Source organism: Oenanthe melanoleuca, chromosome 4 (assembly GCF_029582105.1).
Source record: "Oenanthe melanoleuca isolate GR-GAL-2019-014 chromosome 4, OMel1.0, whole genome shotgun sequence".
NCBI lineage: Eukaryota > Metazoa > Chordata > Aves > Passeriformes > Muscicapidae > Oenanthe > Oenanthe melanoleuca.
This window is the reverse complement of record NC_079337.1, coordinates 29,862,664-29,882,744: the sequence shown is the minus strand read 5'-3', so window position 1 is coordinate 29,882,744 and position 20,081 is coordinate 29,862,664. Positions and strand designations below refer to the sequence as shown.

Sequence of the window (20,081 nt, the reverse complement as noted above, 5' to 3'; positions counted from 1 at the left end):
TAATTTCTCTCCAAGAATGAAAATATATGCACCATAAACCTCTTCTAGCTGAGATGGCTGAGACCAAAAATGCACAAAGTTGAAATGAGTGAGTAACCAACCTTGGCGAAATATCGCATCCTTGCTGCATAAAGGCACCCAGGGAAAACCAGAGACTATTAAATATCCCAAATTCATTAGTTGATTCATTAGTTTGCGTTTCTCTTCCATCTTCAAATTCCTCAGTGTGCCACTCGTATGGGCTAAATCTGCTGACCAGGAATAAAACTACACTGACCCCAATGTAGGCAAAAACAATGCACATCCAGATTTCATATGCTAACGGATCAAGAAATGAAAACACTCCTGGCTTGGACTTCTGAGGCTTCTTGATCATTATTGATATCCCCAGGCTCATAAAGGGCTTTGAGAAGTCAATCACCTCTTCTCTCACCAATGTTATAGTTAATGGAGCGATAGCAATATCGGCTTTCTGTAAAGGAAGGAAAAAAAGCAAACAATAGCTAAGGCAATGCATTGAATGCAATGAACAGTGCAAAAAAGGGTTCAGTTTCAATGGCATTTCACAAATAGAAAATAGGACAGCAGAGACACCAGCAACGTTTGTTTCACCAAAAACATCCTGTGGAGAATTTCAGACATTTTTAGTGAAGTCATACTAAAATATATATAATCATATGGTTGGTGTATTCTAAGCTTTTGTTTTTATATATGCCCTTTTAATACCATATGGTATTTAAAAGTTTAGCAAAGTACATTGCTTTTCACCTGGTCAGAAGAATGAAATATGCATTCACATTCCCCCAACTTCATTTGCATTTGAAATGTAATTTAATGTTTTACTTTCAAAAATTTTTATGTCTTTAAAAGTTATTAATTCCTATGAACTGAATTAGGTAACTTTCCTACAATCTACAGAGAAAATAAAACCAAATCCCACTCCTTCCATAAGTCATCTTTATTATAGAAAATTTTCTTACCCCATAAACAAGTTCTCCAACCATCCCATTCCAGATTTTCGTGTCTGCATCCCTTGCCCCATACTTGCCATCCCCAACAATTGTGAGCTTATATTTGAATCCACAGTGCTTAGCAATTTCTGTAGCTAAGTCCACACAATAGCCCTCATATCGATCATTTCCTTCAAGCATTTCGTGATTTTTCTTCATCATGACATATGGGGACTCCTGCACAGAAAGAACTTGCCTTAGCTACTTGATAGAGACAGGTGCATTAGTTGTACACTTCTCATATTAGTATGTTCCCTTTTACATGTGAAAAAAGAGAGTGGATACCATCTGAATCACACATGCTATGTATATGTTAGTTGTTAATTATTAATGAGACACGTCTTTAAAACATTTAAAAGCTGCATTCTCCAGAGTCATACACAAATGACAATACTTACAGGCACAGCGATTCCCAGAAGTATGTTAATAATGACCATGAATGTTAACAGGAGTTACGCATTCAGAGAAGAGAGAGTAAATTCCAAAATCAGTTTCTTTCTCTCATACAGTTTGGATGGAAGAAGGCAAAGGTATTTAGTTGCTTTTGTTGCTGTCTTATAGAAGATAATTATTTTCTAGTTCACAACCACATCTCTCCCTGAGAAAATACCTGAGGCTCTCAAGGATGTATTTTTATTAAACTGCTATACAAACAATAGGTAAGATATATATAACTATGCACTAAAGTTCTATCATCAGCAAAATTGGTGATGAGTCAGACGTCGTATTAATGTATTTCCTCTTTGCTCAGTTGTTACAGAACTGTTCTTGCATCCAGAAAAATTCCTATGCTAACCTATGGCTCGTCCAAACTCATAAAAAAGTTGTGCAATTTACAGAAAAATGCTCTTCTATAATAATATACAATTTAATTTTCTAAACAACCAGAATACAATATTTAACATTAAATTTTACACTTTACCAATCCATAGCAGCTACAATCCTGAAGCATAAGAACTAGTCTCTGTGTTGTCTGTCAAAATCTATTCTCTAAAATAAACACTATGGTTTCACCTCTCAGAAAGTTCCTCTCATTTGAAAGCAAGTATTTAATTTCCATTTTCAGGTTTAAAAATCATAACTTTCTAGGATGTTCAAAGACTGTTCATCCTCTACAAATCAAAACTGCATGCTGAATCCCACACATTTCCCTAATTACTTGATTTTATTATGTATCACAATAAGCAACAGCATACAACCTCAAATAATAAAAACAGTATATTTAAACTAACATAAAATTAAGAAAAAAGTCATTGTAGGACAGGCTGTCTTCTGACAAAATAGGAGGTTAATTACCAAAATAGTGGTGACAATAATAGTCTTATTCTCTAATCCTGAAGATTCATTTCCAAGAGGGCCGTCAAGAGGATTCACTACCATTTTGTCCACTTCACTCCAATATCCAATCTAAAGAGAGCGTATAGGATGCACAGACACAAGTGAATATGAACTCTTCTGGAAAAGGTAAAGCATCTTATTACTATGCACTTGATTTGTGTTCACAGAAAACTATTTCAGCTTTGGATTTACCACTGTAAGCATTTCTATGCATGTAGCGAAAGACTACAACAAATAGTAAATAGATTGAACTAATGACATTTGTTTACATTACTTTGTCTAGAACAAGTATACCATTTTTATTCACATATTAATAGGTTTTAGTATAAACATCACACATTGTAAAACTGAAATACTCCAGATTAGCAAAGCATAAGAAACTGTTTTTCCCTGAAAGATCTGAAATTAGAGCAAAAACACAAACACATTTATAAAAACATTACTAAAAGGCTGTATCCAGCTTTTGTTATTAAGAAGCATATTTCTCCAAATGCTGGCTCACATTTATTTATTCAGAACAGAAAGCAAAAGGTTTAATCCACAAAACTGAAAGGAAAACACTCTTACGTAGCACTTACCAGAAATAATAATTCATATTTGTTAGAAAGAAATACTATATATATTTGCTTCACTCTGCAAGACCACTGTAGAATACACCTATGAATAAATATTACCACAACTCATGCTTTAATTAATCTAACGTTTCAGTACCTACCTTAACCCATTGCTTGGAATGGTAAAACCTTTAAAGACACTATAAGACTATTCAAATTACCTTCCGAGGACCAGTGCTTTTGAGTTCCATGACGTTTATTGTAAAATTTATTCTCTTTCCATTCTGATCAAACTTTATATTTCCTGTTAGCCCTTCCACCTGAACCTATAATAGATGAAGATGGAAGTGGTAGAAGAATTAAGTTTGTTTCTTTTTAGAAAACAGTTTTTTTACTTCCACAAATGATTAATGATATTTCAAAAGCATTCACTTTAGACCCATTTTCATATGCAATATATTAGCTTAGCCAGGTTCCTGCAGATTTCACTTCCACATTATTCCTACCAAGATCCAGACAGGTTAGGAGTCTAGAAGATTTTTTCAAGCATTTATAGAGAACTCCACACATGCACTCATCCCAGCAGCTGTTCCCGGTAAGCTACCTGTTTCAATGCCCTTTCTATTTCTACACCATGACCCCAGGGTACAGCTGGATTTGCAAGACAATCTCCAGCATTTCCTCTTCTGGAGATCTCAATTCTCTGTTTACGCAAGTTACGGAAAGCTTCTGTCATCACTTGAACAGCATCATAGGTCAGAGCAGAGGTATACTGAAAAGAAATGAAAATATTTTATTAAAAACCATCTTCAGCTTCACTATATCTTCTATATCAATCCACTTGGTAATCCATTAAACACTTGAAAGGATAGTAAGATATACTTGAAATCAATCAATTTTTTTTCTTTAGTTACTCTCTTAGGGACATCTGTGAAAAGTAATCAAGTGTTCATCAGAATGGTTAGGGGTAGTGCCAATAAATCCTAACTAAAGATTTGCAGCTGTTTTGGTGTGAGTTACATTTTTTTCTCACAGCTGTGTAACAGTCCTGTGTGCTGATATGGCTGGAAGTTCATGCAGGAGAAAGGGAAAAAAAGGAAATCATTTTCAGTGTTTAACCTGAGCTAGCCTGTACAAATAAGAAGTTGTTCTTCTGATTACACTCTTCATTTATTCACAGATATCGAGATTTCATCTCCCCCTAGACATAATACACACAAACCCAAAAAGCATGTATTTGTATATACAAGTGTTTAACTTTTTCTCATTAAATATAAAATCTCAAGGGTAGCTACTTTCAAGTATGCAATACCTTGTCAACACCTCACAAAGCAGCTTTGGAGCAGAGATGCCTGGAACAAGTGGTACCCCTCAAGAGCAATATAGGTGAGGAAGAGCCCCACATTCCTAAATTGACATAATATAAGGAGCTTTACAACTTCTGAGACATCAGAGAGGAATCCTGTGATCACATGCATCAGAAACTGGGGCTAAGTGGTCAAAAGCATTTATCTTCACTGACTGGAAAATTTTACATTTCAACTAACTAACTGAACTGAAACCACATGTGCACATACACTGAGGACTTTGTTGGATGGGTTTTTTGAGTCTGGAACACCACAATTATGCCAAATATAAGAGCCATTATTGGAAATATGGGCAAGAATATAACTACTTGGAGGCACATGAATGAATGGAATGATCCCTGTGAAGGCTATTAGATGCTGAAAATATATAAATTGTAAAGTAGAGAGAAATTATGTATTAGCTCTTTGCTTCAATGGCTCAGACTTTAATGAGAATTTTAATTAGTTAGCTCAAGTCATGGCTCTTGTAATTGTAAAGAAAGCAACCTCCTGAACTGAGATTTTTGTATGCAACTGTTATACCTTAGAAAAAGAAGAAAAGGAAAGCGGAACTCTTTTTTTAAGATCAGTAAGCTCAGTGATTGGTGTCAATCTTATCAATAAAGTTTTCTCAGTGACTTGTACAGAAATATTTAAAGGGATCAGAGCAGCAGAAAAATGAAGTGAAAGACTGGCTGGAGCAACTACTACTTCCTCCTACTGGAGCAGCAGCACTTAAGTGGTGTACATGAATTTGGAGATGAGAAGAAAAAGAAAAGAAGCACAGAAAATAAGAGCTTGGAACTGAAAAATTTTAATATCTAATTTAGTTATCTATCTAATCTATCTAATTCAGTTATTCTACGATTCACTGGATCATTTAGATATATTTAATGTATTATGTCAAGTATATTATTTCCACAGTATATAATTACTGGCCTGAATATTCATAGCTCAATCATACATGAGGATTGTGTAGAGCTTTGCCTATCAATCAGTATTTGTATGTGCATACATGTCATCATATACACAAAATCTGTATGTCATAACTTAGATTAAGAAAGCTTTAATCTAAGGATCTCAAAATATTTTAAAATCACTGTTGTAGATGCCATGAAAGCAAACAGCCCATGAATCATTTCTTACTGCTTTATTGTGTGCACACTTTCAGCTCCTAATAACCTTCATGGGGCTCATTAAAACTATCTACAGCTTCATAAATTGATTTAAAGTTGACAAACTAAACCAAAGCGAACTCATTACCATAAACAACAAATGACAGACCAATAACTTGCTCATGCAGTGATGTGTGTGTCTGCATAATAAATAAAATGATCATACATTAAAGGATGCATTAGCCCTGCCTTGATTCACTTTTTTTCTGGAGATTCATCCACATTCTGATCTGCACTATTAAAATAAATGGGAGCACTGTTTGGAACGTTATTCTATGGAAGTGGGATGGGGTCTTACATCTTAAAATTTTATGGCAGTGTAAATCTCCCAACATCATTTCAGTTCCTTTCAACTTTATATGATAAGATCAGCAACTTTACTACAAAATGAAATAGGTGCTATACCAGAGTTCTTACAGAATCACTCGCATCAATTAAAGGATGGCAAAGAATACACAAAAAAAAAAAAAAAAAAATCCAGCATCTCACAGTTTTAGAACTAGGATAGTAAACTAATAATATAAATTGTCTAAAGATTTTATGCCATTTGATATGAAACATGGATTGCATGAATGCCAAATGAAAATAATTTTCTCTAAATAGATGCCTTAATTGCCAAGGAGAGAAAACACAAGATCCATATAATTTTCTACAATTAAATTTCTAACTTAACTTTCTACCTTCAACTTAAATGCTCTACAGACTGTAGTAAAATATGTAAGCTGCAATTCCAAGATGAATTTGAAAAGACAAAACAAAGTCATCCCAGACTAAGCAGAAGTTTTTACATGTGCTGTCCAAGAAAAACTGGCAAGATGCTGCCTTTTGTAAATCCAGATGTTTTCCAGTAACTCAGGAGATACCAAAAAATTCTCAGCTAAATGGACCAGGATTCTATTTTGTACAATCAGTAACTGAATTTTCTGAAGGTGAAATTGCAGAACGCTACCTCAGAAGCACAAGATTTTGTTATATGTATATTTCAAAGTTGTAAGATATTGTAAGAAAGGTAGGTTAGCCTGTTAGACCTGTATTTAACTCAATGCCTGTCCATGTGCTCATGACAAACCTAACAGATATGATTAGACAGCTAAAATAATTAAGACAGTATATTTCAGCAGAGAAAAATAAAATAAAATGTGAAGACATAAATGCAAAAAAATGAAAAAAAAAAAAGCATTCTGAATCACAAGAAATAAAATTCTTATCCTCTTGATTTGGATGATTTCAATATCTGCAATGTCTAAATTTATCCTTGACAGATTAGCTTGAGTTTGGGGTTTTTTGGTTGGTTTCTTTTTTTTTTTTTTTTACAGTCAGAGAAGGGAATAAGCATTCTAAGGTGTGATTCATTTGACCAGTTAGACACCTTCTTGGAAGATGAAATTAATTGTGCTTTAGATTCCACACATTTCATTGCCAGTGACTCCTGAGACGAGGGAGGAATCCAGGGTGACCATCTTAGGTCCAGATGTTTACACTGCAGACACACTAGTAACAAATTAATACCACTCAGAAGGAATGTGAACTAGCCATTCATCCCTAATACAACACAATATAGAGAAAGACAAACAAAAAAAGAGGGAAATTTTCGCAGGACTCTGTCAGATATGTCAAAGAATGCAGTGCTGTTGTACAAGACACTAGGGAGACATCAGCTAGAATGGCAGATCCAGCTGCAGCATTGTTCAAGAAGGCAGAAATCAGTCTGCAACAGCACAGATGGAGGTTCCTCACCATGTATGGAGAGTTGTGTTGGAACAGCAGCAGAAGAGACACTGCATCACTAACAGAGCTAAGAGAAAGGAGGCCTTAAATCTGACACAAAAATTTTCCCTTGGAGGGTGGTAAAATTCTGAGAGGGAAAATATAGGAAATTGTTTTTACAAGAGCAGAAGGGTAGAATCAATCAGTATAAACACACTATCACCATTTTCCCTATATTTAAACAATTACAATACCAGAAAATATACAAAATTAACTATAATAAAATCTCTCATCTGAATTTTGTGCATTTTTCCCTCAACAAAGTACTTCTCTACTTGAATACTATATACAACAAAAATGTTATATATACATTCTCTAATTGAATGCATATACAACAAAAGCAGAAAGATTGATATAAACATTCCCACATCTTTATAAATTACACATAAAACATAGGTATAAATATGTAAACACACAAGCAAAAAATAAATGAGACACAAAGTTACTTATCAAGAACTAGTGAAGGAACTGGGCAACTGTCCCTTGTACTTCCAGTGTAGTTACACTGGAACATCAGACAGATGCAACATCAGACACCTATTTCTTAAGGATCTTTAAGATACCTGGGAGCTATTTTGAAACAGACAGTATTACACATAATTTGGAAAATACCTGAAAGTAGTCTGACAGGTAAGAGAGGTAACAGAAAATTACCTAACTGATCGGAAATGGCTATTTCCTTCTGGAGCTCACGGCATCTTGCACAGCATCCTGACAGGACACGGAATTGCAAAGAGCTACTTCCAATCGGAACAAGAGGCATTGTCAAATCTTGTACACGTAAGTGTAATGGGAAGTGAAGATGGCCTTTGATTCTTTGTTCTCACCTGTTTTGTGCAGGTATTAGCATGAATGGGGGTATGTACACAGCAGCATGTTGAGCTGGTTGCCATTCAAACTGCAAACGGGCCTTTAGCACCTGAGCATTTTCATTACCTGCATTACCTACACTACCAAATACTGCAATGTGAGATAGAGGTCAGGGAGCCCAGAAAAGACAGTGCATGGCTCTTCCTCCTTGTTAGGATGATGTTCTTTTCAAAATAGGCAATCTTAGCAATAGACTTGCTCCCAGCTGAGAATAATTGCATATATATATACAGGATATTTGGAAATAATAATTGTAAATTTTTTAATAACAACCCCAGTCCTGACTAAAAGGGGAAGAGAGATCAAGAAAATGTAAAATTATCTGATCATTTAAAAATTAATTACATTGATCTCAGTAGAGATGGGGTTAGAGACCAAGCCATATTTAACTTAATCTACTGTTTTTATTAAATGTTGTTTCCCAAAGTTGTACAGTCATACCACCTTCCACTTTTTTAACAATATTCAAACACTACTGCAGCACTCTGTATGCACAGCAAAGCTAAAATAATAGGCATTTTTGCTTTGAAGTGCCATACTGGCATGAGATGCAAAGAACACCTTAAGCTACCTGTCACTTCAGAAAAACTTGCCTTCAGCTCCAAAATTGCTATCCAGAAAATCTGCTGATATTTTGACATGTTTATGTGTTTTAATTATCTCTTTGCTTAGTTTAGTAAGGCTGCTTTCTGGGCATATCCAGAACAGCTAGCCCAGTAGCAGGCACTTACCAAAGCCTAAATCCCTGGAAGTCTAATTCTTATTTCAAAGACATACTCACAGCACATCCAGCAGAGACTGACAACACTGGGGCACTGGAATTGTCCTAGTGCTTCCACTGTAGGATATTTATAGGAGGAAGTGACCTTCTTTCACTCTTTTAAAAACTTAATATAGCAAAGATCACAAGATTTATTAAGTCCAAAGTGCTTGCCTTTCTCCTTATTTTATCTACTACTCTAATAGGAATGAGACTCCTGAACTGTAATTCCTCCCCCAAGATTGCTTCCAGTACAGAACAATCTTCTCAATAGAATCATCAGAGGTGTCAATTTGGCAGAAGAAAAAGAGTGCAGGTACCTACCATTTTTTTATTGTACATTGAGAACAGAGGTTTTAAAGTACTTTGGTGCTCCATTACAGTAAATGAAAACCATTTACTTGGATTTGAATTCAAAAAGCTTTACAGAAATAACAAAAACATTTATTTGAATTTGAACCCACAGTATTTTACTTATGAAAGATGCTGCTATATTCTAATCATGCCACTGACTACAGAAAATATTCATACTAACAAAATAAATAAAGCTCTAGAATGATTTGTGTAATCTTTCTTTTAACTTAGAATACACATGCGAAACAGCAATGTCACTAATAATAAAATCACCTTGAATTTACTGTAAAACACAAAGAATATACAATTTTTTAACTTTCACCATATAAATACACAAAACCTTTTTCTTGAAGGCTAAGCCAGAGCAAAGTATGCCACTCTTCACAGTATTAAAAATCAGCAGGATCCAGCAGCAAAAACTGAAGTCTTTGGTCACAGTAATGAGTATCTCCAAGCAGGAATATCTCACAGGATGAGAAAAAAAATGTACAAATAGAAATGCAAAGGAATTCTATGAAAAAAATACACTCCAATAAATGGATTTGAAAGAGTTAATGTGAGCGTTTGAAGTGTTGAAGTGTGTGTGGAGTTTTCTTGTGTGCCATTTTCTTGTGAGTGTGGGTTTTGGAGTTTTTTTGATGTTTGTTGTTTTGTTGGGTTTTTTGTTAGTTTGGTTTGGTTTTTGGGTTTTATTTTTTTTTCCAGGAGGGAAGAGGGAGGAAAAAGCCCCAATAAACAATCCTCATCATATATACTGTGGTGTTGTAAGAATTTTCATAATATGCCATTTAAAACTAATAGAAATAATTCAAGTCTTAAATTTAAAACAAAAGGAAAAAAAATAAATAAAAGAAACACCAAAAAAACCCCTAAAAAACAATTCCTAAACCAAAATTCCCCATTTTCATTATCACTCCTCATGTACTCTAATATCAAGGAACAAGATACCTGTTGTATCAAAATGAAAAGCTTTCTCCTGTTTGCTCCAATCTAATTTCTAAGCCAAATACAAATAGAATTGTATACACCATTCTTACCAGGTTGCTGATTTCACCAAGACATAGCTATTGTCAAAGAAAAATAAACACTTCATTTTCACTTTTCTGCCATCCCATGCTAGGTAATATGAGCAGCTACCTACATTAATTTGTCCTTAATACCAAACCTGCCCCAGAAATAAATCTGCATGTCTCCTCTCCTTGTTCATTTAAGTATCCCTAGTGCTTCCCCTCCTCCCTTATTCCCTTGACTCAAGAAACTTTCAGTCACAGAGCCTCTCCAACTCTGAGCTGCATCACTTTTTTGTGTCTTTCACTCACATTTAACAGCCTCATTTCGCTTTGCTGACCCCTTTTTTGCATTACATCATTCCTCCTCCTCCTACTTTCATCTTTGTCTATGACTCCCTCTTCTCCTCTTAACCCCATTTCTCTATCAAGCTCTACTGTCCTAAATGACATTGATCTTTGTGAGGCCAGGATTATCTCTGACCTTGATGAACACTTGAATAATGAAGGAATAGTAGCTTTTCCTGTTTATATCCACCATATCCAGATGAATTTCTCATTAAGAAAAAGCAATACAGAATTTCTGGGAAAATAGGCAGGAGGAACCCACTGCATTTTACTGGCTGAAGATCCTTAACAATTTATAATTTCTAAGAATAAGCGGATTCAAATTTAAAGAAACATAGTTTCATAGAGACATAAGGATTTGGCTCTATAATTTTTGGAAGTCTGCTTTAGCAGACTTTTAGACAGTTCAGCCACTTTTACTAGGTCAATTGGCCTTTTGCATGTCTGAGACAAATCTACAGATATAGCCCCAAACCACCCACTGCTTTTAGGGGTTAAAAGTTCCATTCTTTAATTGAGTTTTCTTTAAAAAAAAAAAACCAAAACAAAACAAAAAAAACCAACCCAAACCAAACCAACTATACTGGAATGAGCGATACTTACACAAAACAGCCTTTAGCTATTAAAAAGAAGCACAAAGTTTAAGACTGAAATTTCTTATCCTCACTTTTTTTGTATTTTTTTTTTCAAATAGAGAAGACTGAATACTGAGATTTGAAAGCCCAAGAAACCAGGTAGCTGGAACACCAACTGCATATTTCAGGAAACCAAAATGCAAGGACTGAAAACAGGCAGAACAATCTCAAAAATCTACAGTTTTATATTTGGCACTTAGGAAAAAAACAAAAACACTCCAGATCAATTCCTGTTTCAACTCTGTAATAAATACTAAAAATTATCTATTTTAAAAAAAATCTTATTTATAAATCATTATGATCTACTTGAATTAAGGCATATTCAATCTCATTTTTCTATTAAAACAGTAGCAGGTGCAACAGAATAGCCCTTATAACTCTTATTAAAATTCATTGCATTATAAAACCATTTTCCAACAGACTGCAATCGTAAGAGGCATGGCCCAAAACAAAGGTATTGTCTAATTCATCAACTGTACACTTTTGCTTTGTCATCTATATCGAGGCAAACTGAGTTCTGAATTTTCAATGTGAATAATTGTTTTCAGTGTTTTCTTCTTTGTTCACATTGTTTTCTTCTTTGCTCCTTATTAAAAGTGAGTCATCTAAATGTTAATTATTTCTGCAATAATTGTGTGCTATGTAGTTTTCTATTTTTTTCTTCTGCATGTTAACTGTATTGCATCCTTGAGGTAAATTAGCACCAATATAGTTAAGTCAGCATCTTTCAGTTACAAGCATCATTACTCCTGACTTATGGTTTCATAATAATTGCCTAAAAGACTATATGATTTGACTATAAAAAAGAAACTTGAAAATGTGAAACTTCTGAAGACAAAATCAGGAGGTTAAAACAATCTAGTGTTTTGGTAACTTAGCTATGCATTAGCTGGGTGGGGAAAGAGATTATGAAACCAGAAATAGTCATGAAAGGAGAACATCTGAAACATTATGTGCCAGCATGGAACAGTTACACCCATCCGAAATAGCTGCAATGAGCACCAGGCTTGTTATCATCTTCTGACACAATAGGATTCTCTATGAATCTGAGCTGAATTAGGTCCTCAACCAGGGAGCCCCAAAATTTTTTGTGCATGCTACACAGTTTCTGTATATATCATATGCAAGTTGTCTCACGCACTTCAGGCCCCAGGTTGCTCTTAGAAAAGCTTATCTCAGAGTAGGATGGCTTGTAGAATAGACTATTTCAGTTGCACAAACCTACAAAGATTATCTAGTCCAACTGCCTGAACAATTCAGGGCTCACCAACTCTAAAGTGCTTTTTAAATCAAATTGTCCAAATGCCTCTTGAACAGATAAGCTTGGGACAGCAACCAGCTCTCAGGGAGGACTATTTCTGTGTTTAACCACCCTAAAAAGTGAAAGAAATGTAAATAAATGCTTCCAAAAGTCCAGTCTGAACTTGCCCTGGTGCAGCTCTGAACCATTCCCAGACATCCTCCTGTCACTGGATACCAGGGACTAGATCTCAGCACTGTCCTCTCTACTCCCCCTCTTTGAAAGCTGTAGAGAGCAATAGGGTCACTCCTCAGCCTCCTCTACTCCAAAGGGGACAAGCTCAGAGACTTTAGCTGTCCCCCACAGGACATGGCTGCTTGAAGCTTTGTACTAAGTGGGAGTTGGCTCTGGCTGGACACTAGGTGCCACCAAAGCTGTTATGTCACTCCCTTCCTCAGAGGGATGGGGAAGATAAAATATAATGAAAGGCTTATGTGTTGGGATAAGGGCAGGGAGAGATCACTCAGCAATAATCATAACAGGAAGAACAAACTCAACTCAGAAAAAATTTAATTACCAATCAAACCAAAGTAGGATAATGAGAAAATCAAAACTAAATCTCCAAACATCTCAACCCACTTCTCCCTTCTTCCTGAGCTCAGCTTCACTCATAAACTCTTTATTCCCACAGTGGCACAGGGGTACACAGAATAGGGTTGCAGGCTGCTCATCTCTGCCACGCTTCCTCCTCACAAGGTGGAATCTTCACACTTTTTCCCCTGCACGGAAATTTCTTCTCTGGCACTTGGTCCACCTCCTGCCCTTCCTTCTGCACTGACTGTCTGCAGGGCTGTTTCTCTCATATATTGCCACTCCTCCCTCTGGCTGCTGTTGTACAGCAGCTTTTTCCTCTTCTTGAATGTGTTATCAGAGGCACTCCCACCTTCACACTTGGCCTTGGCCAGCAGTGGGTCTGGCTGGTATTGGCTTCACTGGACATGGGGAAGCTTCCAGAAGTTTCTCACAAAAGCCACCTCTGTGGTTCCCTTCTACCAAAACCCTGCCACGCAAACAGAATACAACTTATGTCTCGCTAGCCTTCAAGAGATACACACTGAGCTTCTTTTGGCAAAGAGACCAAGACTGCCCCTCGAGAGAATGGGTTAATCAGGTGAGAAATTGGAGAAGTTGAATGTAAATGGATGTGTTGTCCTTCAGTGTCCTTCCACAAGATCAAGACACTTGCCTTAAACGTAACAGTCTGGAACAACATTGAGGCTCAGAAAGCACAGCATATTTGTAAATGCAAAACATTGGCTCGAAAGATAATTTCAACTTGTTATTAATAGGCCTTTATAAAATTAATCATATATTTTTCTTTATGCTACTTGACAAAAAATTAACCAGGATCCTCAACTCTATGTTTCAAGATCTACACATCAGCTCTTCTAGAAGTGCATGCATAGACTGGTAACACCCTTGGTTACAAAAGACTTCTTTTAAGTTTAATCTGAAGTAAACTATGTATTGGCATTAATTTTGAAAGATGAAGAAACATTCTGTAAAAAGACTGCAAAGCACTCCTTTTAAAAATGAGCATCCTGCTTAAACTTTAAATCTTGAGCTTTTATCAGTACAGGTACAGTGCAGAAACAAATTAAATCACTGTCTTTTCTCATCTTCCTAAAACAGCATTTTTTTCTAATTAATATTTTATAAATTATAAAAATAAATTTTTAAAGCAATTTGATACAGGTCCTCTTCTGGGCATCTGTGGAAGAGGCTTTTAGAAATGCCCTTCTTTCTTGAAGAGCACATTCCTTTGAAATGCACTTTTTTCTCAGGGTGTCTTTCTCTATTTTCAGGATTGTACTTGGATGTTGTGATATGTCTTATCAGCTCAGTCACAGACCATTGACTTGCATTTTGTAACGTGAAATGAACACTTACTTTTGGGTTACAAAAAGAAGATAATACAACAGAGTTGCAATGTTTTTGTGTGCAATGATAGAAAACTTGCAATCCCAGAGATAGTATTACCTTTTAGGGGCATGTAACCACCTCTCACTTCTATACTGATGATGAAGGGCTTTTGTTAGCCTTCCTATCTGTTTCATACAGAATCTGCAGCAAGAGTTTCCTAGATTCCATGGGACTGGGTGCAAAAGTTCACATATCAACACTGGAAATTTGGACAACTACCTCAAAATAAAAAGCGAAGAAAAGTTATTTGAAAGATCACTTAAGGGACAAGGGGAGACCAGTGCATTAACCTGCTAATCTAGATGTTTATACAGTAGCCCAAGAAGCAGAGGGTAACACAGCTAGAATAACAATATAAGAGGGAATGAAATGCTCACAAACGACAGTTAAGAAATGCAATTCAGCATGAGCTGATGAAAAAATCCTGAATTTAAAAGTAATGATTTAGTGGACAGATATGTATGAGCCCATCTAAATTGGCAGCAGCACAAGAAAGCAATGTAGGAAAAGATTTGGCTGTTAGCATGTATCCCATGATAAATATTTCTCACTAGTGTCATGGTGGTGAGGAGAGGATAAAAAAGTAAAAAGAAACTAATATGAAAGAATCTCCTGAAATGAGTACTGTCTCTGAGACACATGAAGCCATTATTTCCATTTCCTCAGCATAGCACTCAGATGTGCTGCAGTAGCCAGCCTGGCATTTCAAAGAGGTACCAAATAGAAAGGCTTCAGAACAAGATGACAACAGGATCTGAGAGCAGAAAAATCAAAAGAAAAGGGATTATTTGATTTTGCATGGAGGAAAGCAAGGCAATAAGGGGAGCAGCCATTTTCAAATACAGAAGGACAACGAAGAAGCAGAACCTCCTCACAGCCATTAGAAACATATAAAGGAGTAATAGATTAGGTGACATAAATTAAGGTTAGGCAACCTTATTAAGGTTAGACAAAAGCCAAACCAAGATCATTTAAGTGCCGAAATAGCTGCTTGGAAAAGTTGTGAAATCACTACTCACAGGAATTGTGCAGGTTTATCTGATTCTGCCTTCAGGCAAGGAGGACAAACCGGGTGACTGACTGCTCAAAGACCTTTCTTGTCCTGTTTCTACGATTTCTCTGATTCTGCCCTGCCTCTAGCTCCCTCCAGGATGGGAATGATATGTGACATATCTCTAGCCCTACATGTAATGACAAGCAAACATGACAAGTAATACGTGTATAAGGGCAAGAGATGGAAAGCTACACAAAGAAATACAGTAACTGATACAATCAATGTCACCAAATATTGCAATATACATCTACACTTTCCTCACCATCAATATCTGTGGCATTTATAAATTATCTGATAAGCTAATACAGATCTCTGTTCCTTGCATGAATATCAGTGCAGTTCAATATATGTATCTTGAGCAAATAAGATAAAAAGGAAGAGAGGTTGGTCTTTTAAACTGAATTTAAAATGTGTTTTAAATTAATGAAATTCAGGAAAAATAGTGTTTCAATTACTTTACTTCTATTCATAACAAAATAAACCTCAAAAGCAAGATATTGCAAGTACTCTTTTTCAACTCTTTCAATTTCTACTAGACTTGAAAGGACTCAGCATGGAAGAAATAAACTGAATACCTGTGACAGAGTTAGAGATTTTAATACAACATTGCAACCACTTCATGTTACCCAACACACATGCAATTTCTCCCTAGTGTAAGTTACGCCAGAGACCTTATTACTGTGTCTCACCCATTTTATTTTCCATCATTGATAAAAACTGCATCTTGGTTTCATTTTGAGTTTTTCACCATAGTCATGTGTTTTATGCATTTCCCTACTATTATTTCCAGACTATGATTCTGCAACATGAATATGTAGGTAGGCACTCAAGAATCAGAGACAAAACGATTCTATTTTTGAATAGTCACAGCCACATCCCTTCCTTTTTTCCTAAATGAGACCAATACAGATTACATATATCCTACACATCTGTAATATAAATGTACTTAAAGACCTGACACAGACTCCAGCTTACATTTTCAAACATCAAGTAAGAAGTTCACTACTTCTGTCATAAAGATTTTAAACTACAAAGATAACCACAGAAAAACATCACTTTGACTTAGTTACCACCAAACTTGGCCTCATAAAAAATAAATCTATATTATTTTTTAAATTAAGATTGTGTGTTTTAAAGGACTTTTCTACTAGGCCTTTGAAAAAAGGTCTTTCCTTCCATGCTGAAGTTTTTATTAATTTCTTTATAAATTAAGAATATGCTTCATATTAAAGTAATAGCACAAAAAAGTTACGGCTAGAGCATTTAAAACTTATTTTTTATGTTTTAGAGCTATTTAGGAATGTATTCTTATTAACATTTCTGATTTTATTACTTAAACATTATCTTGCATTAAAATTGAATTATTCTCTAATATTTTGCGGCCACTAATTGATCCTCATGATGGTTAGAGGAGATACTATTATCCTTGTCTTATCCAGAAGTATAACTGAAGTAAAAGAGCTTAACCACTTGTCCAGTGTCACATCGTGTGTCACACAGGCCTGAATTCTGAATATACGGTTCTGTACGTCAGGCATAGCATTTAATTCTCTAAGTCTTTGTAGGACTTAGGCATCTGTCTCAAAGGAACTGCCTGAGCATTTCTTTGGCATATTATGTTACATCAAAAAAGTGCTAAATCTGTGCTCCCCAGAAACATGATTAACATTTGTCCTTAAATATTTCAAAATACAGAAAGACAAAAATCAAAAATAGTCAGTAGATCTAGTTAGTCTATCATCATATCTAAACCAATTACCTAACAAGTTTTCAGATACAGATTTACAGTGACACAAGAAAAAATTAGGTTGTCTTGAACATTTTTAAGAGTGTAACATCTTTGCTCAATCAGTTGTAAGACAGAGAATGTTAAAAGCACCCCAGAGAAATACAAAATTGTGTTGGTACTGTTGATTTTCAAGGGCTTTCTTGGTCTCTTGTGTTTCTATTCCAAACCCTTCATGTCCTCTGCTTCTAGTACAGTTAAAACAAACATAAGGCATACCTTGATTGTACTAGTGTGTGCACCAGGATATTCTTTCTCCTCCAGTGTTGACCAACGCTGTATAAATTTTGATACCATAGGATCATCATAATCAACTATCTGAAATCCTGAGACATTAGCTCCTCCAAACTGAATTTTTGACAGATCTCCATCAGTAAATCCCTGAGCACAGAAAAAAAATATGCCTGTTATTTCAGTAACTTTGGCAGTTCTCTAATAGTGTATAAAAAGAAAGAGTTACCATATGACCTCTACCGTAGAAGAGTAAGCCAACATTTTCCTCAGACTGGATCCAACTTACATCCTGGGCTGCCAGGATTAAATCATCATCTCCATCAGCCAGCAATGCTTCTTATTGCCCACTAGACAAACACTTTTATAGAGAGCAAGGGCTGAGTGGACCTGTCCTTGCCATCCTAACTTCCTAAACATCCTGTTAATTTCAATGGGACCACTTAAGTAAGAAAGGGAACACTGGACATGAGCAACAGGCAAGCAAGTTTTAGGCAGGAATACTTACAGCCATAGCTGTATCCTCTTGGGAACTCTATGTGTAAGGACTTACAATCTGCACTGCCTTCTCCCTCTGACATGAAGAACTACTTCTCATTCTTAAAAAAAGTTCTTGTGCTCTGTTTTCTGTGTTTTATGATTTAACTTCACCCAAGTAGCCATATAAATTCATTTACATGAAATAATGATGTCACACTTCATTATAAATGAATGTAGTGAGTGAATACAAAAAGAAGCAGCAACTTCAAACCACATTATCATAAGTTGCTACAATTGCTATATTAGATGCTCTTTAATTATTGCGTGTTAACGATTTTCATGTGTTGTTGCCTGCTGATAAAGACACTTCTACATGGATCATGTAACTTGACAGCTGAACAGGAACATTCATTGTATATTCGAACCTATTCTCCATCTATCAGCATTTTTTATTTTCAAAATAGATCATTTTTTTGAATGACTGGGGGAGACTATTATACAGTCCAAAAAGAAGAAAGCAAGTGGATTCAGTGGAGATATTCAAATGCTAGATAAGTTTTCTTTCTGACAGAGAAAAACAAATTTTTAAAATCACTACCATAAACACTTTATACATGGTATTAAACAGCTTTAAAACACGAGATTCATAATTTTTAGATCTTATGGACTTACTGTTACAAATTTAAAGCAATGGCTAAAACAGCAACCAGTTAACAGAATGAAATCCACTGGGCACATTTTCTAAAATTTCCCTTAAGACTCAAAATACTGTTTACCCAACATTTGCAATGCAAACCACCAATGTCTAACAGACAATTTTTCAAATTTTGTAAGAATTTTATGCCTGCTTTATGAATATCAGCAACTCAGCTTCTTTATCCAAAAATTAGTTATTAAGATATAAGAATGAAACCCCACTGTCCAGCTTTTAAAGAGGCCTTTAAAGCATAAGGCTTCTTCACCCCCTGGCATCCACATGACTCTTCAGAGGACTGCCCACCTGGAGGGGGAAGTGTTTTCATCAAAGGCTGGGAGGAAACAAGGTTATGCCTCAAGTGCCAGACACACACCATGCCCCTTCTGTTTCCTCAGGCTTTTCAAAGGACTATGAAAGACAGTGTCAATTGGGGCACTCTGGGCCCTGCTGAAATTTATATCAAACACTATCATGGTTCAAGAATAAATGACGAAAAAAATGGTTTGGTGGCACTCACACTTATACAACCCCCAAAACTCTCTTCTTGAACAGGGTAACTGAGATTTGAGCATGCAGAATTTGCTCTATTACAAAAAACAATTAGATTAGTTCTCCTAGCTTCAGTAAGTGTTTATAAACTTTAATATCAGTAAAATGGCCCTTCACCTCTAGAGACAAGTTACCTTGACAGAATCTAGTGAGTTTTCTGAACCTTCCCCAGAGGAACAATATTAGCTATACTGTCTGATCACCTATGCTCAAGAAAACATGAATTCAAACTGATTATCTAGCCAATATGAGGGATGACTTGTGGAAATCCAAGACTAACTAGTCTAGCAGAATGAAACATGAGAACCATGATTCTTAAGTAATTTAAAAGTTATGTTATCATCACCTTGCTGAATGAATATAACATCCTATAAATGCAGAAAATTATTTTTAAATTTTACATACCCTCTTTTTCTAAACTATGTAGAAAAAGAGAAGTTCTACTGAAGGTCTTGAGCAACCTTCATTCCCATTGATGGGAATATAAGAGGTATTTAAACCCTGAAAAAACTCAGCCAATAAACAAATACAATCTTAATACATGCCTTCATTTAGCAAGAATAAAGACATCTAGCTTTTTTTTCTGTTTTTGAAACTGCATTTTAAACAAAATACTAGTTGATGTGCTTTCATAAACAGTCAAATAAGCAATATAGGTATTTTAAATATTAAGAATGCTTACCAGATTTGCAATGATATAGTGGTATCCTTTAACATGTTTACCAATTGTGATAACCTGCAAAAAAGAACAAATACCCCCATAATGGAGAATGTTCAGCTGGTATACAGAAAAAGACTTGAACAGTATCAAATGCAGTGTGATGTAAAAGCTAGTTAAAAGCTTTATGGTATACAATACTGAGTTTATGTGATGCTTAATCCTTTGTTTTACCTAAT

General features: G+C 35.5%; 1 protein-coding gene across 3 annotated transcripts in view; it reads right to left on the bottom strand.

Moving 5' to 3' along the window:
• GRIA2 (glutamate ionotropic receptor AMPA type subunit 2) overlaps nt 1–20,081 on the bottom strand; it is an 88,810-nt gene that overhangs the window by 19,505 nt on the left and 49,224 nt on the right. For all 3 annotated transcript variants that reach the window (XM_056490282.1, XM_056490283.1, XM_056490284.1), the window contains exons 5-11: nt 19,867–19,920; nt 17,447–17,608; nt 3,507–3,674; nt 3,124–3,228; nt 2,307–2,417; nt 981–1,187; nt 102–472 (exon numbers count right to left, since the gene is read on the bottom strand). In XM_056490282.1, coding sequence (XP_056346257.1) covers nt 102–472; nt 981–1,187; nt 2,307–2,417; nt 3,124–3,228; nt 3,507–3,674; nt 17,447–17,608; nt 19,867–19,920 — 1,178 coding nt within the window. The remainder of the gene's footprint in view (nt 1–101; nt 473–980; nt 1,188–2,306; nt 2,418–3,123; nt 3,229–3,506; nt 3,675–17,446; nt 17,609–19,866; nt 19,921–20,081) is intronic.